Source organism: Tremella mesenterica, assembly GCF_000271645.1.
Source record: "Tremella mesenterica DSM 1558 unplaced genomic scaffold TREMEscaffold_11, whole genome shotgun sequence".
NCBI classification, from domain to species: domain Eukaryota; kingdom Fungi; phylum Basidiomycota; class Tremellomycetes; order Tremellales; family Tremellaceae; genus Tremella; species Tremella mesenterica.
Genome location: NW_006711235.1, coordinates 466,338 through 491,268, shown reverse-complemented (window position 1 = coordinate 491,268; position 24,931 = coordinate 466,338). Strand labels below are relative to the sequence as shown.

Genomic DNA, 24,931 nt, shown 5'->3' with positions numbered 1-24,931 from the left:
GATGTTGACAGGGTGGGTATATTCACTCTCACCATAACATGTCGATCCTGAGATCCTATCTGAGGAGTTACATATCTATAAATGAATCGTGTCTTACCATACAGTCTGACTCGCCTACCCCTCGCAAAGTATCCGCCCAGTCGGCTGATCTTCGAGATCGACCATCGTCTACAGCCTTTCCTGATACTCTCGAACGTCATCCCTCTCCGAGTCTCGACATCGCCCGTCCTCCGCCTGTCCGTCGAATCTCTTCAACACTGTTTCAGAATCCATTCCACCGCACCGCTTCGCGTGCCTCTATCATCCAAGGCGACCTCGACCCCGCGATGGCAGATAGCTCTTTCCAACTCAAAGGCTTTCGTCACATTTCCGGTGCCAGTCAAGCCGACGATGGTTTAGGCGCCAATATGCCTCACATACAACGCAATTCAATCATCTCCGTAGATGTCCCAGACTTTTCACCCGTAATCAAGACGTCGGAAGCCCCTGCGAACGCTGTCCCTCATCCACCGAGCTCATTCCAACTTTCCGGCCCAAGACCTGCACGGCCGAGTCCCTCCCGACCTCCAAGTCTCGCCTGTTCGTCAGTCGGGGATGACGTATCCTACAACAAAATCACAGCCGCTGCGTTCCGGAAAGGCATTCGTAGACCTAGTGAGGGTCGCCAGGCTATGAGTGAGCATGGACATGCGCCTTTGGTGGATGTAGACGACGTTCCCTTAGGTCTTTTAGCCATGAGGCGAGGAGAAGAGAATCATGCAAATTCCAGCGCACTATCACTGTCCAGTATGAACCCAAGAGATGAAGAACCACCGAGAGCTACTTCGCCCAGCTCCGGAATCATTTTCAACGTAGTCCGACACCAGCGGAACCTCAGTGGAGGTTTCGTCGTGAAAAGTGCTACCACTACTCGAACGTCACCACCACCAGATGAAACACTTAGGGAGATGTTGCCTCTCGAGGGACTTATGGCGAGTCCCTCGAGCATGAGCGCGACATCGACTGGTGACAAGATGAGTCATACGGATAGTTATTTCCCTCCTCAGCGTGTTTCTACACCACTTCTTCGTCCTCGATCTTCCTCCCCCTTTGCTTCCAGTGTTTCCCCCAAAACTCGCCCTCGGAGTTCCCTTCCTCCTCCCCCTCCTGAACCTATCCATCTCCCGCAACCAGGAGACGAAACGCCATCATCAATTCTCTTGCCTTTACCCCCCGACCAGATGCCCGATTCCCCTCTCGCTATGGCGAACCCACATGCCGAAGCCTCATCTAGCAGAATCAATTTACCCTCTCCTAGCGGGATCGCGACCACTCTCAGAGAGAAAGTACTCCAAGGACCACGGATTCTGTCAGGTATCTGGAGTAGCAACTCAGAGCAAGATGACGGTTTTGATCCCGCGTTCGTCGTCGAGTCTATGAATGCATTCGCCGTCACACCACAGAAGCCCAAGCCGGCGAGAACGCCTCCACCCGATCCCGCAACATCCCCGAGGACGACGTTGGCTGAGAGACTCGCAAATGTAGCGCAGGGAGAACAAAAGATGGGTGGGCCCGATCGACCTCATCTGGGCCGGTTGGCATTTCCGGACAAAGACAGCTCGGAGGGTCTCACCCTTCCCGATCAGCCGCTGTCAGCAGTCAGCGATTCCACCACCGCGTCACCGACAACTAGCGCGGCACCCACAATCACCAATTTCCCAAGAGCATCAGCTCCGAGAAGTACACGGAGAAGCACTATCACAAACAGGCGAGCAAGCTCTGTGGGTTCGATGTCTGATTCTGAAGATATGATCAAGCGACCTTTAGGTCCTCGACAGCCTGGACCTGTCAAGGGTCGACCGACACCACGTCTCGGTGTGGAATCAAGCGCCACCAACCGTGCTACTCAATCTGTGATCGACCTGAATGATCGAAGTAAGCAGAACCTTCTCCCTCCTAAACGAGCAGCGACGACGGTGGAAAGTGACTCCAGTGATGATGAACCTCTCATTGTGTTACGTGAACGTGCTTCGAGGTCTTCTTTGGTACTCGATGCTATCAGTCCGCCCACAGGTCAACAAGCAAGGGCGTTGCAAGTCAAGAAGAGCACGTCGTCGTCGGTGACGAAATCGACAAGTAAACTCGACCTCGGACCAATTGTCACTTCTCCTACTTCATTTGCCAGATCCTCCTCTCCATCTCCAGCTCCTGGTCTTCGAGCATCCAGTCGACCACCGCCCCCTCGGTCTCGAAGTCCGGCTATAGGCATCAGTCCCAAGACCACCATGCCCATACGATCTCCATCTAGGAACGCCATTGCCTTACCTCCGGATATGTCGAAGTCTCGAGTAGATCGAGTTGCAAACCCGTCAGTGATGAATGGCGTCAGGAACGGGACAGGAGGTTTGGGGAACGTGGTAAAGAGGGACAAGGATGATCCGAGAAAACACTCGCCCGCTTCGAGTCAGAGTGGGATTACTGCGGATAGTCAACTTGGATATCCTATCACTCCTAGGGATTCGGGCACGGGCGAGTGGGATCAGACGGGTTATGGTCCGCATACGCCGCGGGGGTCAAGAATCGAAGGACGTGATCGAGTGGTGAGCGAACAGTCCTCTCTCTTCTTTGTCCTTTGTGGGGGACGAGACTTTGAGGGAATGCAACTCATCCAGCGAGTGACTGAACCTTCAGCAGGAAGTTTGATGCATGTTGAGAGCAATCAGGCAACATTTGACTGACTTATAGGCGTCCGGACTTAGCTCAAGGACAATGCCGACCGATGCGTTCCAGCGACCACCGAGCACTTTGTCTCAATGGCCCAATGAATACGATACAATGGGAGGGATGCAAGGGATGGCTATGCCAATGCCTGGACCTGGAGTCATGCCATATGATCAAGCCACAATGTTGTGAGTGTCTTTCACTTGCTTTACTTCCATCTATCGTCCAATTGACCCCATCTGATCTTTCTCCACTTGGTATCCCTCGTCCCATTAGGGGCTTTGAAATTTTACTTGAATCTGATAGGCAAATGTTGACCTTCAGGGCTATGATGAAACAACATTTCCAAGCTAGTTTCATGGCTGCAGCAGCTCGTCAATGTGAAGAAGAATGGGAAAGAGCTTCATCCGTTTCGACCTCTCAACCTACACCATCTTCATCGTCCGTCAATCCATACACCTCACATCTTTCTTCAATGCCATACACCATGCCATATCCTTATCCGATGAACATGCCTTATCAACTTCCTTCCATGACGACCATGCCTTATGCTCCTGGATTTCCTATGCAACAGAATTACAATTACGGTTATTCTTATGGTCCAACGGCTCATTCAGCTTTCGGAGGAGAATTTGGTCCACCACCTTTTCCACGTAATGGGGTTTATACAGAAATAGGTTCTCCTAGACAAAGACAATCGAGTGCGTATAATTTGGATACGTCTACGTCTACACCTTCAAGACAAAGACATTCAAGTACTCATAACATGGATACGTCATCGTCACAATTCAATACGTATAATAACGACACATCAGGATCTCCAAGACAAAAACGTTCAAGTGGATATAATCTTGAAGTTAACAGACAAAGACATTCTTCTCTCGATCCGGATAGACAACAGAGGAATAGTAGATTAGGTTTCGTTCCTTTATCTGATGGGAATGATATTGGGAAAAAAAGAGAAAGTAGGATTAGTACTTCTCCCCCACCTAGTAGTTGGAGAGAATCGTCTGGTGATTGGACAGACGTTTCGTTGTCTGGTATAGGTACTCCGAGGAAGAAGGCTCAAGCTGGTCAAGTAGTGAATTGATGGTTTTGCCTCCTGGTCACTCCACTCCAATATCGGCCTCCACTCAGATATTCAACTCATCATTGGGCTGCATCCCGAATTGATATTTTCAGCTCTCAACCCAACCACATTTCGACCAACAATCCTCCTTCCTCATTCGAACCCACAAATTCACTTCAATCATCCTCTATCTCGTTAACTCCTCTTCTCTCTGATACACCCACGTTTTAGGAACATACCATCTTCATGAAGACTGGTGATGAACAAACAGTACGACAAGCAGGAACATCGAATGTACGACTCAATAAGTTTGTCCGAACTCAAAGATGGAACATGGGAGAAGAAAGATGTTCCCATAAGAAAAACATGAAAAACGAATAATGATCATTACCTTGTTGCTTGTATATACTTTTTTAACTTTGTGGACGACCGTCCATGAACATTTCTTCGCATTTTCACTTTTCTTTTACAATTTAAAGCATAGCATCTGGTTGAAAGTATGATTTATGTTAATATGCATGTTTTTCTGCTGGATCTTCTGTGCCTCCTGACTATCTACACGGATTTACTTAGTGCAAGTCTAAATTTGGTTGAAGACCACTATAAAATGATCGCACAATTCACTCAATCTCTATTTTGGGTCCTCCTCAAAGATCTGGAATTGTCACCTTAATAAACCCATAGTATCTTACGTAGCAACCGAACCAGCTGGGTCAAAACATCTTCTTGGTATAACGTTCATTTGTGGCACGTGGAGAGGAATATGCAATCCTAGAATATCGTCTATGATGAAAAGGAAGATTAGAGGTAGGGGAGGTAAGTATGGAATGCATAATATGTCTTACAAAGATGACATTCGTATTCGTACTCGTACTCATAATCGTAGGTATCCTTATGAATGAATCATGTTCCCCAATACTCTTGAGAATAATCGTATTCATGTTCGTAATCGTATACTTCTTGAGGGTGAAGAAAATGATTTCGTTCGTTCAGTTCATCGTGGTGTTGGTCATGGTGAGTGATATCGACATCATCTTCAACTTGATCATGATAATCGTCGTGAACTTGGTTGTCATTGTGGTTATTGTCTTGAACTTCATCGTTATTTTGGACATCGTGATTGTTATCAACCTCGTAATCGTATTCAGCATCGTACTTGTCATCCACCTTATTCTTATCTTCAACATGGTAGTCGTCATCAACCTCATCATTACTATCTTCAACATCGTAATTGTCATCAACCTCATCATTATTTTGAACACCACAATCGAAATCGACCTCGTGAGTATGTAAATCTTGGTGAATATGATGATATTGGTATTCTTGTGAATAATCATAGTTGTCTAACAATCCCTCTTCATCTTCATCTTCCTCGTCCAATAATATTTCATTGTAAACTTTTCCTTCTTGCTCTTCCTCTTCCAATAATACTTCATGATGAGATTCTCCTTCTTGATCTTCATCTCCCAATACTATCTCATCATGATATCCTCCTTCTTCTTCCCCATCTCCCATTGACAATTCATCTTCGATTCCTTCTCCTTGTCCATCTTCGAGGATTACCCCATTGGGTAAATCTGTATGATATGGAGTGATATAATCTCCTAATCCTTCATCTGAATCACTCAAAATCGTATCTTCCTCTCCTTCGACACCACTTTCCCCCCATTCGTTGCTCTTTGAGTTTATGTCTTCCTGTGAGTTCGGGTGATTATAGTATTGAAGTGGATTCTTATGTTGCTTCCAACCAATTTCAAAGCTTGTTGTTGATCGGTGATCTTGCCAAACCTCGTCTTTCCCCCAAACCCATTCGTCCTGATATGCATCCGGCAGAGCATCTAAAATGCGATCCTCATCGGTATCTGACACATCTTGGTCATTCTCCAGTATTGATTCTTCCTCTCGGGTCACTCCATCGTCTTGCAGTACTCCCTCATCGTCTATATCGTCAGGACATATCGACCTCTCTTCCCATTGCCTATCCCGCTCTTCAAGAAAGAATGTTGTAGAGTTGACAAACTGTGAGACAGAGAATGAAGGGTAGAAATTTCCAGATTCCAATTCCAGATCATCCGATTCGGACCCAACTTCTTTTCCCAAAGGAAGCTCATGGTGTTCTTGATCATACCACCAGTCCTCATCTAAGGACCGGAAATCCTGTACAAATCCGAGTGTGTCAGACGAGGGTGATGTCGGACGGATAATGTCAATATCAAGATCGTCTGTGTCTAATGGAGTTTGTGGGACGGCCCATTCGAACGAACTGTCCGGGTCTAGAGGTGGGGATCGGAGGCGCTCGTAGAGCTCTTGATGTTCGTCAATGTAAGACAAGCGAGGTGTCGAATAAGAAGCTGATGGGTGTTGGTCTGTGTATGGATAGTTTATTGGATCTTGAGGGGTAGATGAGTAGCTAGACGTATGAATAGAAGTATGAGGATACGCAGGGGTCGGGTGATAGGGGAAAGTGTCGATTAAATTGGAGTGTTTAGCGACAAGGTCAAAGTCCAGAGATCCTGAAAGTTCTTCGGGAGCGTCGGAGAGAACGTCATCGTCGAGCTCGTAGCTTGATTCCAGGACAGAGAAGCAATGTGGATCTTCGTCCAAGTCGTCGGCATTTATTGTCAGACGAGTTGCCATAGAAAGGATAGATCTTGAGTCGTCTTCGTCCATGCCTGAGGCAAGGAGAGATCCCACGGGAGGATAGCATGTACGGTCGGGTGACTCTTCACTCTCTGCGACTGTATTCGAAGGTACGTGACTGCATCTCTGCGAAGATTCTTCACTTCTTGATATGATTCCCTGATCGCTGGGCTGTAGCTACCAGTCAGCTTTACCAAGATTCATCAACCATAAATATCTCACCGCGATTCTCCAAGCTGCCATCTTCCCTCTTCCATTTCTAGCTTTATTCCACATTGCTCGTCCTATGCTTCCCAAGGAATCTATTAAGATTCGTCGAACGAACCGATCTTCTCGCTGTGCCTCGAGATCCTGGAGAAACTCCGCCCTCTCAGTCATGTAGATCGACACACGAGCGTCGGGATCGGATAAGTCGGGATGATTCTGAACACACGCATCCGGGACTTGAGAAGACATCCCTCCTGCTTGTCGAGCACCGAGCCGACGTTTCTTGACAGAATGTGGAAGGTGTGCAGCCAGGTTCACGTGTGCCTTCACTTCCAAATCCATAGCATTATCTAATCCCATCATCGTTTCCAACAGTTCCGCCGCAAAGTCGGGACGGTGGGACATGGCAAGACGAAGGAACGTCGTACATGCGTGGAATAGGGATGGTCTTGGGTTAATGGCAGGGAAATACTGTCGGGATCAGTAGATGAAAGAATGATGAATGAAAGCTTGCCGTGAGAAACGCGGCATCGAAGATTAGCGGGAAACGCCTGAAGTGTGAGCAAGAGTTCGAATGACGATGACAAACCCACTTGATAAGATTCATTCTGATGAGCTTGGTAATTCCTTCTTGGACCTGTCGCACAAGCCAAGTTGGTATTTCCACCGATGTACGTTCCGAAGCGTTCAGCACATCCGCTCAGGGTCAGCTGAGACTGGTGAGGTATATCTACTTACCCAAAGTCAACGGATGTTGGTCATCATCATCCAAAATCATGTAGTCTGGCATCCAGAGGGGAGTCGGTGAGTCAGAGGCAGAGTGAGCGTGAGAGTGAGAATGATGTGATTCTTCTACTCTTGTGACTTGACATCTAGTCCAAGAAAGAGACAAGTCAATTTGTGTTAGATGGACGACTGGTTGTCCAATTGGTATGAGGTTTGTCAGGGTAGTAGGTTGTATTGAGTAAGATAAAGGGATTAAGCGATACTTTGCTTCATCTTCATCATGTTCTACGTCTTGAATGACCGTAGTGGCTCCGATACTGCCGGCTGCCTGTTGTTTCAGCCCATATCAAAGTCTTCGCTTCACCTTGTCAAAAGTATCCTTGACGAGTCCTTCGATCTTGTCCCGGATTTCGTGAACGTCGGTCATATGTAGATTTTCAGGGTGTACGGTGATCTTGAGAGCGATCTTGCTTCCTTCTGGCGGCATCACCATGGAGCATTCTTCCAATCCCTTGCCGTTTATGTGAGGAGAAATGAGCGGTAAGGGGTAAAGAACGTGAGGGGTGAGTTTTAGTTTGAGTTGAGCAGGGTCAGTAGTCTGAGCGGGTAGGGTCAGATGAGACGGTGGTAGAATGAGAGACTGTCTGAGTGAGTTACCGGACGACATGTTAAGGTGCGATAAGGGACATTAGGATAGGAGGGTATAAGTGATAAGGTCTAGTAGAGTAGTGGTAGAGTAACAAATTTGAGTAAGAGAGTGGGAGAGTGGGGGGAGAGGAAAGTGGGGGAGTGGGGGAAACAAGGAGGAGGAGCGACCGTGGGAAAACGCGTCATAGCCAATCTTCAACCTCCCTCCCTCCTTCCCCTCCCTTCCTCCCCTCCGACCACTACTCACTACATACCCTTCCTTGTTTCTTCCCTTACCACCTCACCTCTCCCTTGCCTACATCACGAGGCATGCCCCCAGCCTACCCACTCAGGCGCGGAGCTTCTACCATTCCCACTATCATCTCACTGTCGAAAGTCTTTCATCTAGCTCCTTGCCTTCTTTCCCGGTCCTACTCTGCTTTTGGCGACAACGCTTTAGCTTCTCCGGGCAAGGGTCCTATACAGCCAGAGGATCCACCAGGTTCACCAAACTTTGTATGGAAGCTATGTTTTTCTGTTGCTCTTGTCCTCGCCGGTGGTGTCTTTGCAGGGTATGTGTTGGTCATTTTCTCTGCCGCGCTTGCTGACCCTGCCAAGACTAACCCTGGCTCTGATGGGCAGTGACGATCTCAACCTCAGAGTACTCAGCACCAGCTCGGACGATCCAAAGGAGAGAAAAGCGGCTCACAAGGTTTTACGATTACTGGAGAAGGGACGACATTGGGTTCTGGTTGTGCTTCTCCTGGGCAATGTCGTACGTGAAGCGTTTCCCCTAGCTACGTCGACGCACATTGTGGCTTGTGTGTCTGATATGAATACAGCTGACCCGAGGAGATCGTCAATGAGTCTCTACCTATATTTCTCGATGACGTCCTCGGTGGTGGACTGGCTGCGGTGGTGGTCTCAACCACGATGATTGTGATCTTCGGAGAGATCATTCCCCAAGCGGTCAGTCCTGAATTGTCAAGCTTGGCCATGTACTGACTCATCAGGTCTGCGTTCGATATGGTCTGGCTATTGGTGGGGCGTGCGCACCACTAGTATGGGGTCTTATGATTCTCTTCTCACCGATCGCTTGGCCCACGGCCAAATTGCTGGATTATGTGCTAGGACGAGAGGAAGGTCATACGTCAGCATCTTCTTTTCTTTGGTTCGCTCGAAGCTGACTTGATGCAGGTACAAAAAGGCCGAGCTGAAGAGCTTTTTACAGTTCCACCGAGAAGGTCAAGAACCCTTGCGGGATGACGAGGTGAGGCGTTCATGCTCTTCAACGTCTCTTTGGTCTGCCGCCTTGGGACCTATGCACTTCGCTGCTGGGGAAAGGAATGGAACACCACTGACCCGAAGATTGTTATTCTCAACGGAGTGTTGTCGCTCAACGACAAACGAGTGAATGAGATTATGACCCCTATCAAGGACTGTCTGACTTTGTCTTCCGATACGATCCTAGATCACAAAGCGATAGACCAAATCTTACTCTCTGGCTTTTCGAGAATACCTGTTCATGAACCAAAACAGCCGGACAACTTTATTGGAATGCTTTTGGTCAAGCGGGTGAGTCGCTGTCATTCTTCACACCTTTTCCGCCATTCCAATTATCCTTTCACATCCTGACCTTTGGTAAGTATCCAAGAAGGCTAGAGGTGATGACTGACCTCACAGTTGATACCATACGACCCCGATGATTGTTGGCCGATATCAAAATTCCCATTACTCCCTCTTCCCGAAGCCAGGCCCGAGATCAACTGTTTCCAAGCACTGGACTACTTCCAGACTGGTCGAGCACATCTGTTGCTTGTCAGCGAGAATCCAGGGCACAAAGGTGGTGTGCTAGGCATTGTCAGTCGTAAGTGTCGTCTGACATCGAAGTTGACACCCGCTGATGACCCAGTGGAAGATTTGATAGAAGAGTGAGCTGGAACCAAAACTCGGAATGACAATCAGCTGACGAAACAGAATCATCGGCGAGGAGATCGTGAGATCGTGATCACAGAGTATTGGAGCTTTACTAACAACAGATCGACGAGACGGATAGGTTTGAAGACAATCATTCTAAGAAAGCTGCGAAACGACGGGCGACGGCAGCTGTCATGCGTGCGTTAATCTCTCCGTGATCGTTCTCTTACTTATGCGTAGGCGGGATCATCGAGAGACAAAGAGTGGTCAATGCCATGCAGCAAAGTCGACGTCCTTCTGTCAGTCTTTGATTCTCATGCACCATTTCTCCTTTCACTTCATTGAGCCAATCGTGAAGTGCTAATGTGCTAGCGGAACGACAGCACACCCGTCTCCCTTCCCCCTCCCACCGACACTATCAGTACCGAGGGACATGACGGTCTCCTCATCCAACTGTCCAACGGAAGCCTGGTGGCTGAACCCTCCGCACTGAACCACGAACCTGATCAACTGGTTCAACCCGGTGATAAGATCCTCCTAGCTCCAGCACCCAACGCGTCTTCACGATCAGATACTCGACCATCTTCGGGAGGACCTAGTAGTGTCCGACCTGGTGCTCTGGATGGGGACGGTAAGTTGGAAGTTGACAAGACGGGTGAAGGACCAGAAGATGGGGAAGTGATAGGACGTGAAGGGGTTCAAGATGGGGAAGTTAAGCAGGAACAAGGACAAGGCGAAGATCTGATGAGTTAGATCTGGGGTTGATCTCGGTATGCATGGACATGAAAATACTACCATACTCAGTACTTACAGTTGATGAAATGTACAATGTCTTCCATTGAATCTGACGGGCTGTTGATTGAGTCTGCATGCGCTGAGAAGAAGGCGATTGAGATCCGTACGGCCTAATGGGATGAGAGGTGACAAAATTTGTACCATGTGGTATTTTAGAGTTGTAAAAGCATGCATCATCAAAGCTCATATCCGTTCCTCATAATCCTAAAGACCTCATGATACCATACCCGATAGTGACAATTACCTTCTCATCAGCACTCCTCCTTCACTTCCAACCGCACCAAAGTTCAGACGTCAAAAGGGCAAGAAAACATGAGTGTTAGTGTTATTCCAAATCTCTGTAAAAGAGGAAAAGAACCTTTGATAGATACAAAAATTAATGATTGAAAGGTACACAAATGATCATTGGGTGAAAACGATTACTCACAAAAGTAGCCAAAAGAGAAGAAGGTACACCATTCTTCAAGAAATCTATCGCTCCAATAAACCTTTGACCGAGTTTATTCTCTTGGGTAATAGCTGTCATATTTGGGAAACCAGAGACTGGTAAACCCATACCTGCTGAACAAATCAAAGCCGTTGCCATGATTAATAATTTCGGATGAGGTTCGTCGAGAGAGTCACCGATACGTGTTGCTATTGGAACTAATAGTACCGCTGCTATGGTGTGTGATATACTGAGATGTTAGACTTTGGTCCTTTATTCTCATGAACACTCTTCCTTCCTCGATGACGTTTACGGTTCTTTCTTGGATCCGGTGATTGCAGACATCAATCGAGTTTGAACAGAAGGATATGGACGAGATTTGTCATGAAGTGAGGGTGGATTGTGCGCAGGAGAAAAGATCGAACTGGTCAAGAAGAATAAGTATGGTTGAAAGATAGTTTTGTTGACGCAGAGAGGTTTGTACGTTCGGAGGAAGGTTCTGTTCATGGAGAGATATGCGCACGTCGAAGGGATGAAAGAGTGGAAAGCGACAAGCAAAAAGAGGGTTGAGGATAGGGGACTTACAAAGTAGCAATGACCAAAGCTAGAATGGAAAATACGATCAAAATACTGTATAATCCCATCCCTTCGACGAAACCTTCCAGCATATGATCCAAATCATCTAATAAACCAGAAGACAAAGTGGCTTTGCCGAGTGCTATACCACCCATGGCGAGAAAGACGATGGACCAGTGGAATGAATGAAAATCTTCCTATCAAGTAAGTGGGTATTCTCAGCGGAAATATTGAGGGAACGGTGCAGTTCATCATCATCAAGATCAAACTTATCCCAAGAAAACTTTAGTCCGCTCAGAAACGAAACGAACGGAAATAGGTAACAACAAGCAACTGACGATGCGAGTGATTGGAGATACTACTGTCAAGAGGAAATGATGCAACGAAGAGAGAGAGTTCCGAGATTAAATCTGATTTCAAGGATGAATGAAAACGGATGATTCGACGGGGAGACAGTACCGGGAAATCCAATCGAGGAGTTGAACATATCACTAACCTTAGACAATATCCCAGTCCCAAAGAAAGCTAATAAAGGTATCACAGCAATCACACCCATGTCACCTACAACCCCTTCCATACTTTTCTCAGCACACCATAATCCAATGGTCAAAGCCGAAATGAACAATACGAAATAATGAGTTTTTGACAAAGCATCTGTATTTTTACGCATTTTAGGGATCCGAAGATCGTTCTCCCATCGATAGTTTAAATGTAAAAACGCCCAAATGGCGATGACGGAGATACTACTGACTGGGATGGAAATGGCGAACCATTCTGGCCAACTGAGAGGTGGATCCATGGATCCTAATGCTATGAGGTTTTGAGGTGATGAGATTGGAGATGCTTGACCACCTATGTTGGATGCTAGAGCGATAGCGATCTGACAAGTGAGCCCATTGACTATCTTGTGGAAAGTGTAAGTTTCTGAAGGAGCCACCAGCGATGATGGATTAGATGCTTTCGACTCCAGTTAGGAATTTCCAGTTCGGACAAGTAGATGAGAGAGATTATTACTCGTGAGAATTGGAGGACGAAAAGAAGAAGAAGGGAATCTTTAAACCCACAATAAGACATTTCGAAAACATGCTCTTCGGATGCAGCTCGTCGAGAATTGGCTACTAATCAGCTGTAAACCATCAATGACATGAGACACCAACCTTGATCAAAGCATAACATAAAGTCGGTGCGGCCACATTACTAATCCACATACTTGCAAATGTCGCAACGGACATGAGGACCAGTAAAACCACACTTGGTCGTGTACCTGCGGCGTTTAGGATCCGAGTGGCAGTCATCACGTCTAACCTGGTTTTTGACAATACAGCAGCGATGGTGAAACCTCCAATGAGAAGCATGATGGTGGGTGAAAACATTTGGGAGAAGATGTATCTGGGGAAATGTCAGTCTTGAGTCTTCGACGCTTCATCCACATCTCCCATGATTGCTGGAAGGCAATGTTCATGTGCATCACCAAAGTGAACACTGCGTTAATATAATTGAGGATGGCACATCACGGAATAGATGGACAGCAAGTAGGTTTTACTGGGACCGAGTAGAATGAGAGACAAAATTGTGAGAGCGGAGATGCGGAAAGGTATGGTTAGTGTGGTACGAAACTCACTTGGTAGCATCAGAAGCGGAAAGACGAGTATCTTCGCCATCTGAAGAACGAAGTACACGCAGGATTACTACTAGGAATGGGACCGCTAGGGAAGTGACGAATAGGGGAATGGCCTGTTTGTGAGTAGACGCTCCATTCTCCTCTCCCTTCCAGGCATTCGTTTTCGCCATATAGCCATATTCCCATCGTCATCCTCACAAAGGTCGTGATGTCAGGCAAGTCAGTCGGAAGTTCGAATGTGATGGATGGTCGAATTTAGTGGATCCAGATGACCAAATCAACGGATTAAGTTTGAGATAGCGACACAGAAGGATAGTTAGGAGAGTAAAAGAGTATGGCGCAGACTACCAGTAAGAAAGTTTACTCACCTCTGTAGCCCATAGAATAGTACAAAACAACAACATAGCCAAACAATTACTCTCTTCCACTCTTCCCACCGGTTGAGTCTGTACGATGATAACCAACACTCCCAAAGCCAACAAACAAAGCACGACCTTACGTGATAACCATCCAGGTAAATATTTACCGGATCTCTGAGTAGGATCAGGTTTGAATACTGATTCTTCATCAGGTTCAATACTCCTAAATATTCCTTGTCCTCTATGACCAGAAACCATTTGAGACCATACGGTTTCACGATCCACCACTACTTTCTCTCGGAGTTGCGCTCGGAGTTGATCTTTGGCTTGATCTTCGTTACCTGAAGTGACTATACGACGGTAGAGAAGAAGTATATGGGAGATCAGATTGTCTAAATCGTCTCGATCGGATTGGACCCATGGTCGAGAGGTCAGGACGATATTGGGTACGTAGTCGTTTTTCAGCTGCCGGTTAATAATGGTGCTTATACTTAGTTAAGGGGAAGAGGAAAGGATTACCTTGGAACTGGTATTCTTGTCATATCTAAAAATCAGCGTGAGGTACTTTATGAACATACTTTATCGACTATGGTCCGTACTAAATCTCTCCTTTCTAACAAGGTAGACCTTCGAGAATCGTTACAAAGTGTAGAGAACTGAGGATTTGAGGCAAAAGACGCGAATCTTCTGTAACATCCGCGTTGTGTATAGACAAACTCCATATTAAGGAAGAGAAAGAGAGGGAAGGAGAGACTGGATAATGTAAAGTCACTCACTTCTTCAGAATCTTCTCAAATGCTGTCAAATTCAGATCCACATATTGTTTCAACCCATAAGCCTCCAACCAAAGTGCAGAAATCCTTTTCTTATATTGTATCTTCAACATCTGTGCTCTATGTCCGTCCCCTCTCCAGATATAAACCGTTTTTTTCTCTCTAACCCCCGCATTTCTCGACGACGAAGGTGTGCCTGGTTCATTTTCCGATTCTTCTCGTGTCCAAGATGGTAATGCCGATCTATCCATAGGAACCAATTTCAAACTCCCATAAGCTTTTCTAGGCCAACCATAATCATCTCCATGTGATGAAGCTGACGAAACTGATAATCTTCTTTCCCGACCAATGTCCGCATCAGAAGATTCGAGATCTGACATTGCTCTATTTCTCGGTGGTGGGACTTTCCCTTTCGTTGGAAATATCGGAGAGCCCAATAAATCTTCTTCGGTAGTGATCAGTTGATTTTCCTCAAGTAAAGGGGATGATTGATTTTGATTGCCGTTTCCTGAAGTTCCAATACTTCTACTTCTACCACGTGATAAACCTTCCATTACATCAGCTTCGTCTTTATTTAATAAACTTCTTCTTCGTCCCATTATCGTACCGTTTGGTGCTAATCGACTGAGGATACCTTGTTTTCTCGCTCGAGATATACTGGGACTTGGAGGTCCTAGCATAGCTTGGGCTTCATCACCATCTTCGTTTACCTCGGCTATAGTGTCATCTGCATCAACCAATTCGGCAGTTTCTTCAGATTCGATTTCTTCTTCTAATTGCTCCAATGAACGGTGGAGTTCAGATATTTTGGATAGATAGAAGGTAGATACTTTTTCTCGTTCACGATCAAGAGCGGAGCGAAACTCAGGAGGAGTGGCATATTTACTATCACCCCGATGAACGGGGAGAATGGAAGTGGACTCGGTGACGGTGGAGAGATAAGAGGAGGGGTCGAGAGGGTTGGAAGGGAAGAGTTTCTTGAGAGCGTCGTAGCTGAGGTCAGTAAACCTTCAACTTTGACAACAATTGATGTAGGGAAGGAAGCCTTGCAAATTTAATTGTCTATTATACTTTGAGGGATCGAGGTGCTTGACGATAAGATGAGGATTATAAGTAGAAAGAGACATTCGTATGAGGTTGAGATTGACGGTTCGACTTACTCGACATAATGATTCCACCATTCAATGTTACTATTGAGCTCTAAGAGAGTACTGAAAGTCAGTCTTCAGAATCCCGTGTTCACACCATATCCTCCAGCAGTCCAACATTCCCAGTCACATGTCACCTGGTTAGCGAAGTAAAGGTTGATAGCAATTTCGCAGCTTGACGGATATCTTGAAGAAATACATAAAGTTTTGTACCCACCCTGCACATGTACGTTGAGAAGCATCGTACTAGAAGGAATGTAAGAGTTAAAGATGATCAGAATTCTATGAATCCCATGACTGGCGCAACCCCGTGTTCAGTGGAAGGACAAGTCACGGACACATACATATCTTATAAAATAATGCACATGGGATACACTGAGTATCTTGAGGTGAGAATGAGAGTAAAAGGAGAAATATGAACTCACCCAAACTTCATCCTGGTCCCTTTCTTCGGTCGTGTGTCAGAATTCCAATCCCACCTTTTACTTGTATATCTCCCTATCTCACTTTCTTCACCTTTTCCAAGAGTCAAAAGAGCGATGTTCTCTTCTCCCCTTTCTTCCCTCTTGTACGCTGGCTTCAAATGAGATAGAGAGAGCGATAATTTGTATAATGCAGGGAAAGCACCGAAGTGGTCAGATATGGAGAAAAGCGATAAGGTACGAGTGGACGATAAGGGGTTAGACAAGTCGTGAGATGAGGACGGAATGATGTATGATTTGGTAAGATCATGTACTCTTTCTCGAGCACATGTACAGGGTACGGAAGATGGCTTGTGTTGTTATTGACGAGATGGGACAAGTTCCGGATGAAAGTATGAAAGTAGTGTATGGAAGTGATATGTGTTGAAAGTGGTTGTAATTGGTGTAAACGTGGGTGGCACCTATGAATAACCGAGGGAGCATCAAGAAGGCATGTTTGCATGTTTGCATCTTTCTGATACTAACGCTACTTTCGACTGCAACAAGACATGAACAGCGACCAAATCATATCTCCCAATGGTCTGAGTATGGACCTGTGAAACCTACTGGTTCAGAGATTGAACCTCTCTCTCAGACTCTCCACTGTATCCCTCAAAGTCTCTTCTTCCGCTCGGTAGGGATACAAAACCTTTGCAGCTTTAGATCCATCATGACAGATCTCCGCCTTTTTAGATGATTCCACAATGGAAGGATCGCCATCCACAGTTCCAAGATCAGGAAAGTATTTGTGCACCGCCTATATCATCAGCTCGACCGGTTTTACTTCTTCACACATCACCAAAGAAGGCAAGTGAACAAAATGTCACGGCTTTAGGGAAGGGGAAAATCATATACGAGTGTTTGAAAACTCACGAGAAGCCAATCGTTTGCCAAGGAAGGACCGAGAGAGGAGATGAAACGTTGTCCACCTGCTTCTGGAACTGTCAAAGCTTTGACATGATGGAGTGCACCTGTCTATCAGCGACTTGTATCAGTTTTGTGTACCCAACGACTCACAATCCCTCACGTCTACGAGATTGGCGGCCACAGGGGGCACTTGATCACGGGGTACAGCTTTGGTGAATGGGACCACCATAGCTATATGTCAACTTCGAGATAGGCATACTTGAATGAAGGGGACATACCGACGGAAGAATTGAGGTCTTCAACCTTATCGCATGGGTGGATCACGGGACCAAGGATCTATCATTATTAACATTCCTCACGATTGCCAAATGTCCTGGCTGAGTGATCTGTACAAAAGGTGAGGAGTTGTCATTGAATGACTCACCAAAGCAGGATTGATGACCACCCCGTCGAAAGCAGGTTTCTCATCTTCGATCCATTTCCAAAACGCCTTTTCAGCAAGTACTTTGCTAGCTAATTCATCAGCCCTACCTGAGCTTAGAAGAGATACGTGTACTCACCTCTGTACATCTCCTGAGGTGGTGCATCTTTTCCTTTTTCCTCGCAGGTCTTAGGACTGACATTATTCCAGTCCTTCTCTGTGTATCTTCCATAAGTTTGTTTTCGTATTCCACAGATGACACTCACGTATGAGGCTTGGGAAAGGTGGGGTCCAAGACGGAAGCGATGGAACTGAGCGTCAGCAATTTTTCAGAAGTGGACATGAGTTGAGAGTGATAGAACGTACCTGGTGATGACCACACGTTTGATATTTGGGCTACTCGTCAGCGATCATTCATGAACTTAGTCCGTAGCGAATATGAGTGACGTGGGTGATCTCGGAAGAAAACTCGTTTGGAATGGTGCATCCATGCGAGGGTGACAAACCGGTGACTCACTTGTTCTTCTTCAAACTTTCCAGGATCCCAACTGTCCCGTTCACGGCGGGTTTGATGAGTTCCTCCGGATATATAGCTTTGAAGTGGAAGGGACTGAAAATCAGCAATCGCAACTAAAGAAACGGAAGTATGCGGGGTGCCATCACCATACGGGCCATTGGACGAGGGAGAGGTGGAGTGGGACAGTGAAGAGACTGACCTGGCCGTATGAGCAACACCTTCGACATCTTTGACAGCTTCGTCGAATGCGCCTTCCTGTTGATCAGCATACGTGGCTCTCTGACTCCCTCTATATAGGTATACCACCATGCATGATGTGATGGGATGAGATATTGTCGGCATGTCGAAATTAATCGATTCCGAGGGAGGATGTGATGCGCCCCCGTCAGAGGGCTGGGGGAGGGAGGAGTGTACAATAGGGAGGTGTGAGAGAGGAGCAAGCCTGTAACTCACTTCTGATATATCTGGTACTATCACATATTCGAATGGTTTACCCTTGAACAATTCTTTCAGATATTCACCCTTCGCGGCCGAACGGACAGTCCCGCGGACTGGAAAGCCAGCATTCAAGAACGCCTCTACGGTGTGTCTGAGAGTCAGGTATATCCTGATAATCTCACTCCCTTACTCTAAGAGGGTGAGGAAAGTAGGGGGAGGGGTGTAGGGTGACTATGTGGTGGCAAAGAGTAGGTAATGGTGGAGGTGAGAACGAAGTCAAAAGGTCAAAGGGAGAGGAGAAACATACGAAGCGAAATAACCCGATGCACCAGTGACTAGAACTTTACTTCCAGGCTCAATGACACCCATGTTATCAGAAGTAACCAAAGGTAGAGACTTGGAGACGAGTATATACAATAAGTATGAGGTGACTATTCAAAAAAACAAGAAGACGAAGGGGGATTCCGTAAAAGGCGGGTCGTTAATATAGTGGAGGTTAGGTGGAGGTCAAAAGTGGAGGTCAATTACATCTTTGGTGCCTAGCCAACAGTCTGAGTTCATAGGCTTTGACAGGACACCATAGGCCACAAGCCACAGGGGTACAGAGGGGGGACAAAGGACAAGAGCTGCAAGGGCGAAGCAAATCCGTTTGTCACGGCTAATTCAGACAAGTATAACAGGAGTAACGGTGACAGAAGACTAATGTCATAAGCCTTCTCTCATAGGGTTATAAACCCTCAACAATCGACCTAGATCATCAGCACCACACTTAACCTCCCCTCTTTGACATTAACTAGTCTTCATATCATGACGAGGGGCTTAGAAAGTTGAAAACAACACTCACCGTGCCCTACTCTATTCTTATATAAGAAATTCACGATAGTCTCCCCCTCTTTATTCTGCCCTCCTCCTAATCCTTTAGCCCAATGAGCGTTGGCTCTCTCTGCCAATGCCCCTCTTGCGGCATGCACATCGCTAAGAGTCATTACGCCTCGCTTCACTACTTGTGGTTCGGGGGAAGGTGTAGGTGGTCTACGTGATGGAAGAGTTTTCGAACGTGTGGTAGGAGGAGCAGGAAGATCAGGTTCTGGCTCAGGTTCGATCGCGTCGGCCACAACGGAGTTTGGCACATCCTCCACTGCATCGGTTAAACCGGAGGTAGGTGGCAAGTCGACTGACATGGATAGATCAGCTTGTACGTCCGGGAGAATGGTGCTGGGGACAGTGGGGGTGTTGACCGGAGAGGGTTTTGGAGGTGAAGGGTTGATAGGTATCGCCGCTGGAGCAGGGGTGAGGGTATACAATGCGTTTGCTGCGCGTCAGCTGCGTTTTTGTATATGCCATGTAGCTCATCAATTCAAAGTAGATTAGAACGAGAGAAGGACAGGTTCTACATGGATTATGAGATGGTAATGGTGACAATGAAGAAAAACACTGACGAGGCGTGCAAGGTTTTTCAGACCAAGGAGACACGTCCCATCTGGGTACTAAATCATATACCTCCAAATACCTATAAAGACAATCATCCGGCAAGTCATTGAAATCAACCTGTGTATCAGTTCTCATGATCCTATCTTCCATCCATATTCCAGATGACCGAGACTCACTCTAGTGACCACCTCTTGAGACTCGCCAAATTCATCTTCACGACCTTTGACCATTCCTACTCCAAAGTTGATCGCACCTTTCTTATCAGTCCCACTGTCAGGACCGACGCTATCTTCCGGTTTCCGACGTTTATGTCTTCCCAGACCATTGACGGCTGCACCATTGCTCTGACGGGGTCGTTTGAGTGTCGGTGGGGGGATGTGAGGAGGTGTGAGCGAGGGCCCTTCTGGCATTGACATGATGCAATGTCGAGTCTGCGAGATATTTGTAGAGACGTGAGATGGTTGCGATAGTGATAAGTGGACAAGATGAGCAAGATGATAGGTGTCACTGAGGAGGGGGGTAGAGTGGAGAGACGGGTGGTTTAATCCTTTTTCAATTGAGTGGGCGTGAAAAGTGGAGGATCGGAGAACCACGTGGCGAGCGGTCATCGCCGCAAACACTCGGGGATTTCTCTGCAAAAAGTCTCTCTTTGTATCTTCAACAGCTAACAACCTTCTTCTACTGCATTGCACTATCAACAACTGGCAATCATGGTGAGTTCTTCTCCATATGATACAGCGCAATACTATCAAAACTAACTGATTAATAGGGGAAAGCAGCAAAGACGAGAAAATTCGCTGCAGTCAAACGCATGATCAAACCTTCCGATCCCCGATTGTGAGTTTCTTTTTTCCCACCACTGCTGTCTCATATAAGCATTGGCTCTATCCTCTCAATTGGTAGAACTTAGACACTTGGCTGCCTGTATGACCTGATGAACCACTGACATGGAAGAAAAGACAATGTAGAAAAAGCAGCTGCAAAAGCTGAAAAAGTCAAGAAAGCGGAAGAGAAAAAAGCAGTGTAAGTCCTCAACTATATCCGTACCTGTCCACCGTGAGCTGACGTCAAGAGCACAAGTATCATCCTCGTGAGTCCTCATCACGCCCACATCAGGAATTATACTATGAAGGGAGAGGAGAAAAGCTGAGGGTGACAGACTGTTCTTATCCCATAACACAGACTTGGGACCGCCGTACAGAGTATTGGTCGATACCAACTTTATCAACTTTAGTATCCAAAATAAGGTCGAGTTGGTACAAGGTATGATGGATTGTTTGATGGCCAAGTGTGAGTTTAGCTGTATCATCTGTATCACTTTCTCCATCGAGAACCCGCACAAGGTAGGAAGGTCACCATATAGGAATTGGGGTGGAAGAGCGAGGCAGTGAGGCCGGACACTGAATCTTAGGTATCCCAACTATCACCGATTGTGTACTTGCCGAACTGGAGAAATTGGGACCTAAATACCGATTGGCATTGAGGTAAGTCTAGCTATATACACATCACTATTGAAGCTGACTTGAAAGAATAGCCAAAGATCCGCGGTTTGACAGACTACATTGTGATCGTGAGTATTTATGATACCTTAATGAAGACAGCCGTATCACGTCTTTCTTTCAAAATTCCTATCTCCGGAATGGATACATTCTCTGTGTCTCTGAGCTCAGTACGCACTGGACAAGAGGGAATTATAATTCCCGATCTTTTCGACCAAAAGCAGTCGGAAGGTCTGAAAAGTAAACAACGAGGAGAAGCTAATCCTAGACTCTGGATCATACGCCGATGATTGTCTGGTGCAGCGTGTATCAGTGCAGAAATGTTATATAGTCGCCACTGTGAGTTTCAGGCATCCCTTCTAATATCTGTCTTCTTCTACATGCCCCCCCTCCCTGTCCCATGGTGCTCCTCTCACTCGCCTCTCCTCTGCTTCGTCAAAACTCGACATCAGACACTCATGACTCCTTGGACCCTTCTTGAACACTTCTTCTGCCTCGTTCAGCCCATATTCTGTCCTGTGTTCTGGGACTTCATACATGTTCAACATTGAAACATCTTCCTAACTCCAGTGCGATCGTGATCTTCGACGAAGAATACGTAAAGTCCCAGGTGTCCCTTTGATGTACGTTGTCAAGCGACGATATCAAATTGAGCGATTACCAGAGTATGTCTTTTCCGTCGTACATCATCTTTCCTTTTCTTGACAACACCATGTTTATTGGTCATTCACCGTTTCTTCTTGAATATCACTGAACCCCCACTCTCTGAAAATCGCTCAAAGGGTACACAGGGTATGAGAAGACGAAGTGCTGACAATCAGCGGCGGAGCGGCGTTCTAACACTGATTTCTGCACACAATTTATCCGAGTCAATGCATGTTGTTCACATCCTAACTTGATCAAAGTCATGAAATCGCACAAAACAAGATGAAACATGCAAGGTATCAAGACGAATGTGATGAACAATAATTACAATATCAAGCATTCCCATTTCCGTTTCACTCATCGACCTGTCCCTCCTTAACTTATGCCAAGATCACACGAGTGGTAGTAGTCATCACAAACAAGACTTCGAAACCTCATCCTTCACTATCACACCCTTGCCTGATATGCTGACCATCGGCTCCTTTCTTTAATCGATACATCCATCCTTGACTCTCCATCAAGCCGATAAAGTCTCCCAGTAATTTATCCGAAGACAAAGTTTTAGCCGAGCCAAAAATGACCAACTTTCGTTTAGCCCGAGTAAAAGAAACGTTTATCCTTCTCCAATCCCGTAGTAGGTCCCCAATCTGAATCATCAGCCACAGAAATTCTCTCCATAATAATCGCTTTTCCTCCTGGGATCTATCTCCGTTTTTGGGTGGTTTGTAAACCCGAATCCTGGCTTTGTTGGCGTCGGAGATCTGTAGTGGGAATGTATTATTTTATTTCCAATGGGGGACAATGGATGACAAAACTCACATAACCTGACTCGTTAGATCTCACCAAAGAGATAAGGATAACATCTTTATCCCTTCCTTGTGATCGATCAGCTGTAAGAATCTCAACATTTGGTAAGGTGGAAAATCGACCAGAGAGAAGTTTGATTTGTTGTCGATAGGGCGTTATGACTGCAATGGATTGTTGAGTGATTCCACTTGAAACGAGGGCGGTAGCGAGCTGTATTGTGAGTTTTAAGTTGGTTGCCTTTTCATCAAGTGTTCCTTCATCACTTTGCATCCTGGATTCCGAGGTGGAGGAGGGACGTTTAGAAGATTTGATTGTATTGGTTTGCTCTTATACAGCATGATGGGAATATTGCAGTGACGGTGTGAATGATATGGTGATTGGCAAGTCCTTCGGTCATGAGAAGTACGGTGGATAAGTGCAAGGGAGAACGAGGAGATGTCATAGGGCTTCATAAGAGGTGATGCTGTTGGATGACAAGGGACGTGAAGGAGAGAAAAGGAACGTAGGAGGGAAATGAGAAGAGAAGTAACATTAAGAGGAAGAAACAAAACACCCACTTGACAAACCAATTCCGCTTCACCTTCATTCTGTACCAAATCCCCTACTTTAGAATCCCGTGCTGGAACATGATCCGTATCCACAAATACCGCTTTCACTCTTTCTTCCAACAAGTCCTGTATCCAACAACCTTCTTTCATCTTTTCATCTTCATGTCCACCATTCCTCCCATTCCTTCCATACCCACTTACACCACCAACACCTTGTCCCTGTTCATCTCCAATTCCAGAATAGATTCTCCATTTGAGAGAACAGGCTTATTTCTGGAATATGAACTAGCTCCACAGGTCGATCCACTGAACATCTCCCAACATTCCTTTTTATGAGACAAAACCAAACTCTGTTTCGCTACTTGTTCAGACCCACACTTCAACCTTCCATCATAAATCAATCTATTTGACAACATCATTATATCCTCATTCATCCTATATTGTAAAGATAAATCCGTGACTGATTCTGGATGTTCAGTTGAGAGAAGTTTGAATAAAGAAATATCTAAACCACCTTGACGAGCTAAAGGACTTTTTACAATGGGTGGAAGTTGATAATGATCTCCAACTAGGATGAAAGTGTTTGCCATACGGATCGGACCTAAACATGTTGGTAATGTGATTTGAGATGCTTCGTCTACTATACAATAATCGAATTTCCTATTGAAGAATAGAGGGCTGGGTGTGAGCTACCATAACTTGTTTTGTAATTTTTACTTGGGATGAGTGTGTAATCTTTGCCTGGGATGGGATGAGTTGAGGCTTGAATGAATGTCTGAGACGTGCGGTCGTTGAACTGGATCAGGTGCCTTGTGAGGGTCATTAAGGAGACGAGAGCAGATGATTTCGAGGATGAGAAGTGGAAAGCAGGAAGGAATTCCTCACTCACTGATCAACAGCTAAACAAGTAGCAGCAACAACAGGAGGATCCATCAACGTTTTATTCAATTCTTCCATATCAAAACTATCTCCCATAGCTTCCAAAGTCAAATGTTTCACTTCAGGATGTACTTTATCAACATTACCAATCCTTAAAATCCCAAACTTCTCATCTAACAACTTCATCAAAATAGTGTCAACGGCACTATGAGTATAACTACTCAATAAAATAGTTTTCCCTCTTTTTATTAAAACTTTGATGATTTCTGCAATTGTAGTGGTTTTACCTGTTCCTGGCATTCCTAAGATTAAAGAGTAATCTTCCGCTGTCAAAACTCTTTCCATAGCTTTTCCTTGATCTTCGTTCAGATGTTTTGGGATCTCATTCGGTAGGGGAGATAAATGTTTTGAGAAAGATGGTTTTGTGAGATCTACAATTGAAGAACGTATTCGTGGATCGGATTGATGATGAAATAAATGAGAAAGATTTGAACGTAAACGTGTCATTCCAGTTGACATTTCATCTTTATCGATACGGAAAACTATTCTACCAGAATGTGATTGATCACCACGATGAGAAGTTCTTGCTAGTAATGTATAAACGTCGAGAATGTACGTTACGCCGATGGTTATGCTAGTGGAAGTGAGATCGATGACGAAACCTCTGGTGAGGGATAATAAATCGGGTTCGATGGATAAGGTTACAGGATCACCTTTAGCTATATGACCTGATAAGAGGGATCCGGAGGGATTAGAGGATTGAGGAGATTTCATGAATGTATATGTGTGTCGATGAATTTTGGCCATTGATTTACCGATATCGTTGGAGTAAG

The 24,931-nt window shown here is 45.8% G+C and overlaps 6 protein-coding genes across 6 annotated transcripts; 2 read left to right on the top strand and 4 right to left on the bottom strand.

Moving 5' to 3' along the window:
* Positions 1-4,672: 4,672 nt before the first annotated feature.
* TREMEDRAFT_64535 (uncharacterized protein) lies at positions 4,673-7,829 on the bottom strand (the record flags this gene model as incomplete). The annotated part of the gene is made up of 5 exons (XM_007006769.1): positions 4,673-6,586; positions 6,632-7,087; positions 7,210-7,315; positions 7,606-7,670; positions 7,707-7,829. The coding sequence occupies 5 exons, from the start codon at positions 7,827-7,829 to the stop codon at positions 4,673-4,675; spliced, it is 2,664 nt and encodes an 887-aa protein (XP_007006831.1).
* A 470-nt stretch (positions 7,830-8,299) lies between these two features.
* TREMEDRAFT_33832 (uncharacterized protein) lies at positions 8,300-10,104 on the top strand (the record flags this gene model as incomplete). The annotated part of the gene is made up of 10 exons (XM_007006634.1): positions 8,300-8,541; positions 8,588-8,744; positions 8,825-8,938; positions 8,983-9,119; positions 9,167-9,239; positions 9,338-9,544; positions 9,653-9,836; positions 9,882-9,900; positions 9,947-9,965; positions 10,009-10,104. 10 exons carry the CDS (start codon positions 8,300-8,302, stop codon positions 10,102-10,104), a joined length of 1,248 nt encoding a protein of 415 aa, XP_007006696.1.
* Positions 10,105-10,877: 773 nt separating this feature from the next.
* On the bottom strand, positions 10,878-16,429 carry TREMEDRAFT_45287 (uncharacterized protein; the record flags this gene model as incomplete). Its single annotated transcript, XM_007006677.1, has 12 exons — positions 16,011-16,429; positions 15,598-15,648; positions 14,441-15,430; positions 14,184-14,208; positions 13,674-14,129; positions 13,306-13,418; positions 12,842-13,073; positions 12,749-12,799; positions 12,181-12,564; positions 11,694-11,881; positions 11,109-11,358; positions 10,878-10,925 (listed from the first exon to the last, which is right to left on the bottom strand). The coding sequence occupies exons 1-12, from the start codon at positions 16,019-16,021 to the stop codon at positions 10,878-10,880; spliced, it is 2,799 nt and encodes a 932-aa protein (XP_007006739.1). The 5' UTR covers positions 16,022-16,429.
* A 188-nt stretch (positions 16,430-16,617) lies between these two features.
* On the bottom strand, positions 16,618-18,658 carry TREMEDRAFT_33735 (uncharacterized protein; the record flags this gene model as incomplete). The annotated part of the gene is made up of 12 exons (XM_007006623.1): positions 16,618-16,803; positions 16,920-17,017; positions 17,064-17,144; positions 17,192-17,249; positions 17,338-17,426; positions 17,474-17,559; positions 17,601-17,645; positions 17,701-17,730; positions 17,852-17,944; positions 18,051-18,106; positions 18,305-18,440; positions 18,597-18,658. 12 exons carry the CDS (start codon positions 18,656-18,658, stop codon positions 16,618-16,620), a joined length of 1,020 nt encoding a protein of 339 aa, XP_007006685.1.
* Positions 18,659-18,994: 336 nt separating this feature from the next.
* On the bottom strand, positions 18,995-20,136 carry TREMEDRAFT_64532 (uncharacterized protein; the record flags this gene model as incomplete). Its single annotated transcript, XM_007006768.1, has 4 exons — positions 18,995-19,038; positions 19,134-19,601; positions 19,729-19,837; positions 19,897-20,136. 4 exons carry the CDS (start codon positions 20,134-20,136, stop codon positions 18,995-18,997), a joined length of 861 nt encoding a protein of 286 aa, XP_007006830.1.
* Positions 20,137-20,531: 395 nt separating this feature from the next.
* TREMEDRAFT_69768 (uncharacterized protein) lies at positions 20,532-22,059 on the top strand (the record flags this gene model as incomplete). Its single annotated transcript, XM_007006860.1, has 9 exons — positions 20,532-20,557; positions 20,675-20,743; positions 20,793-20,810; positions 20,880-21,010; positions 21,132-21,204; positions 21,250-21,290; positions 21,488-21,558; positions 21,790-21,884; positions 22,041-22,059. 9 exons carry the CDS (start codon positions 20,532-20,534, stop codon positions 22,057-22,059), a joined length of 543 nt encoding a protein of 180 aa, XP_007006922.1.
* Positions 22,060-24,931: the final 2,872 nt, after the last annotated feature.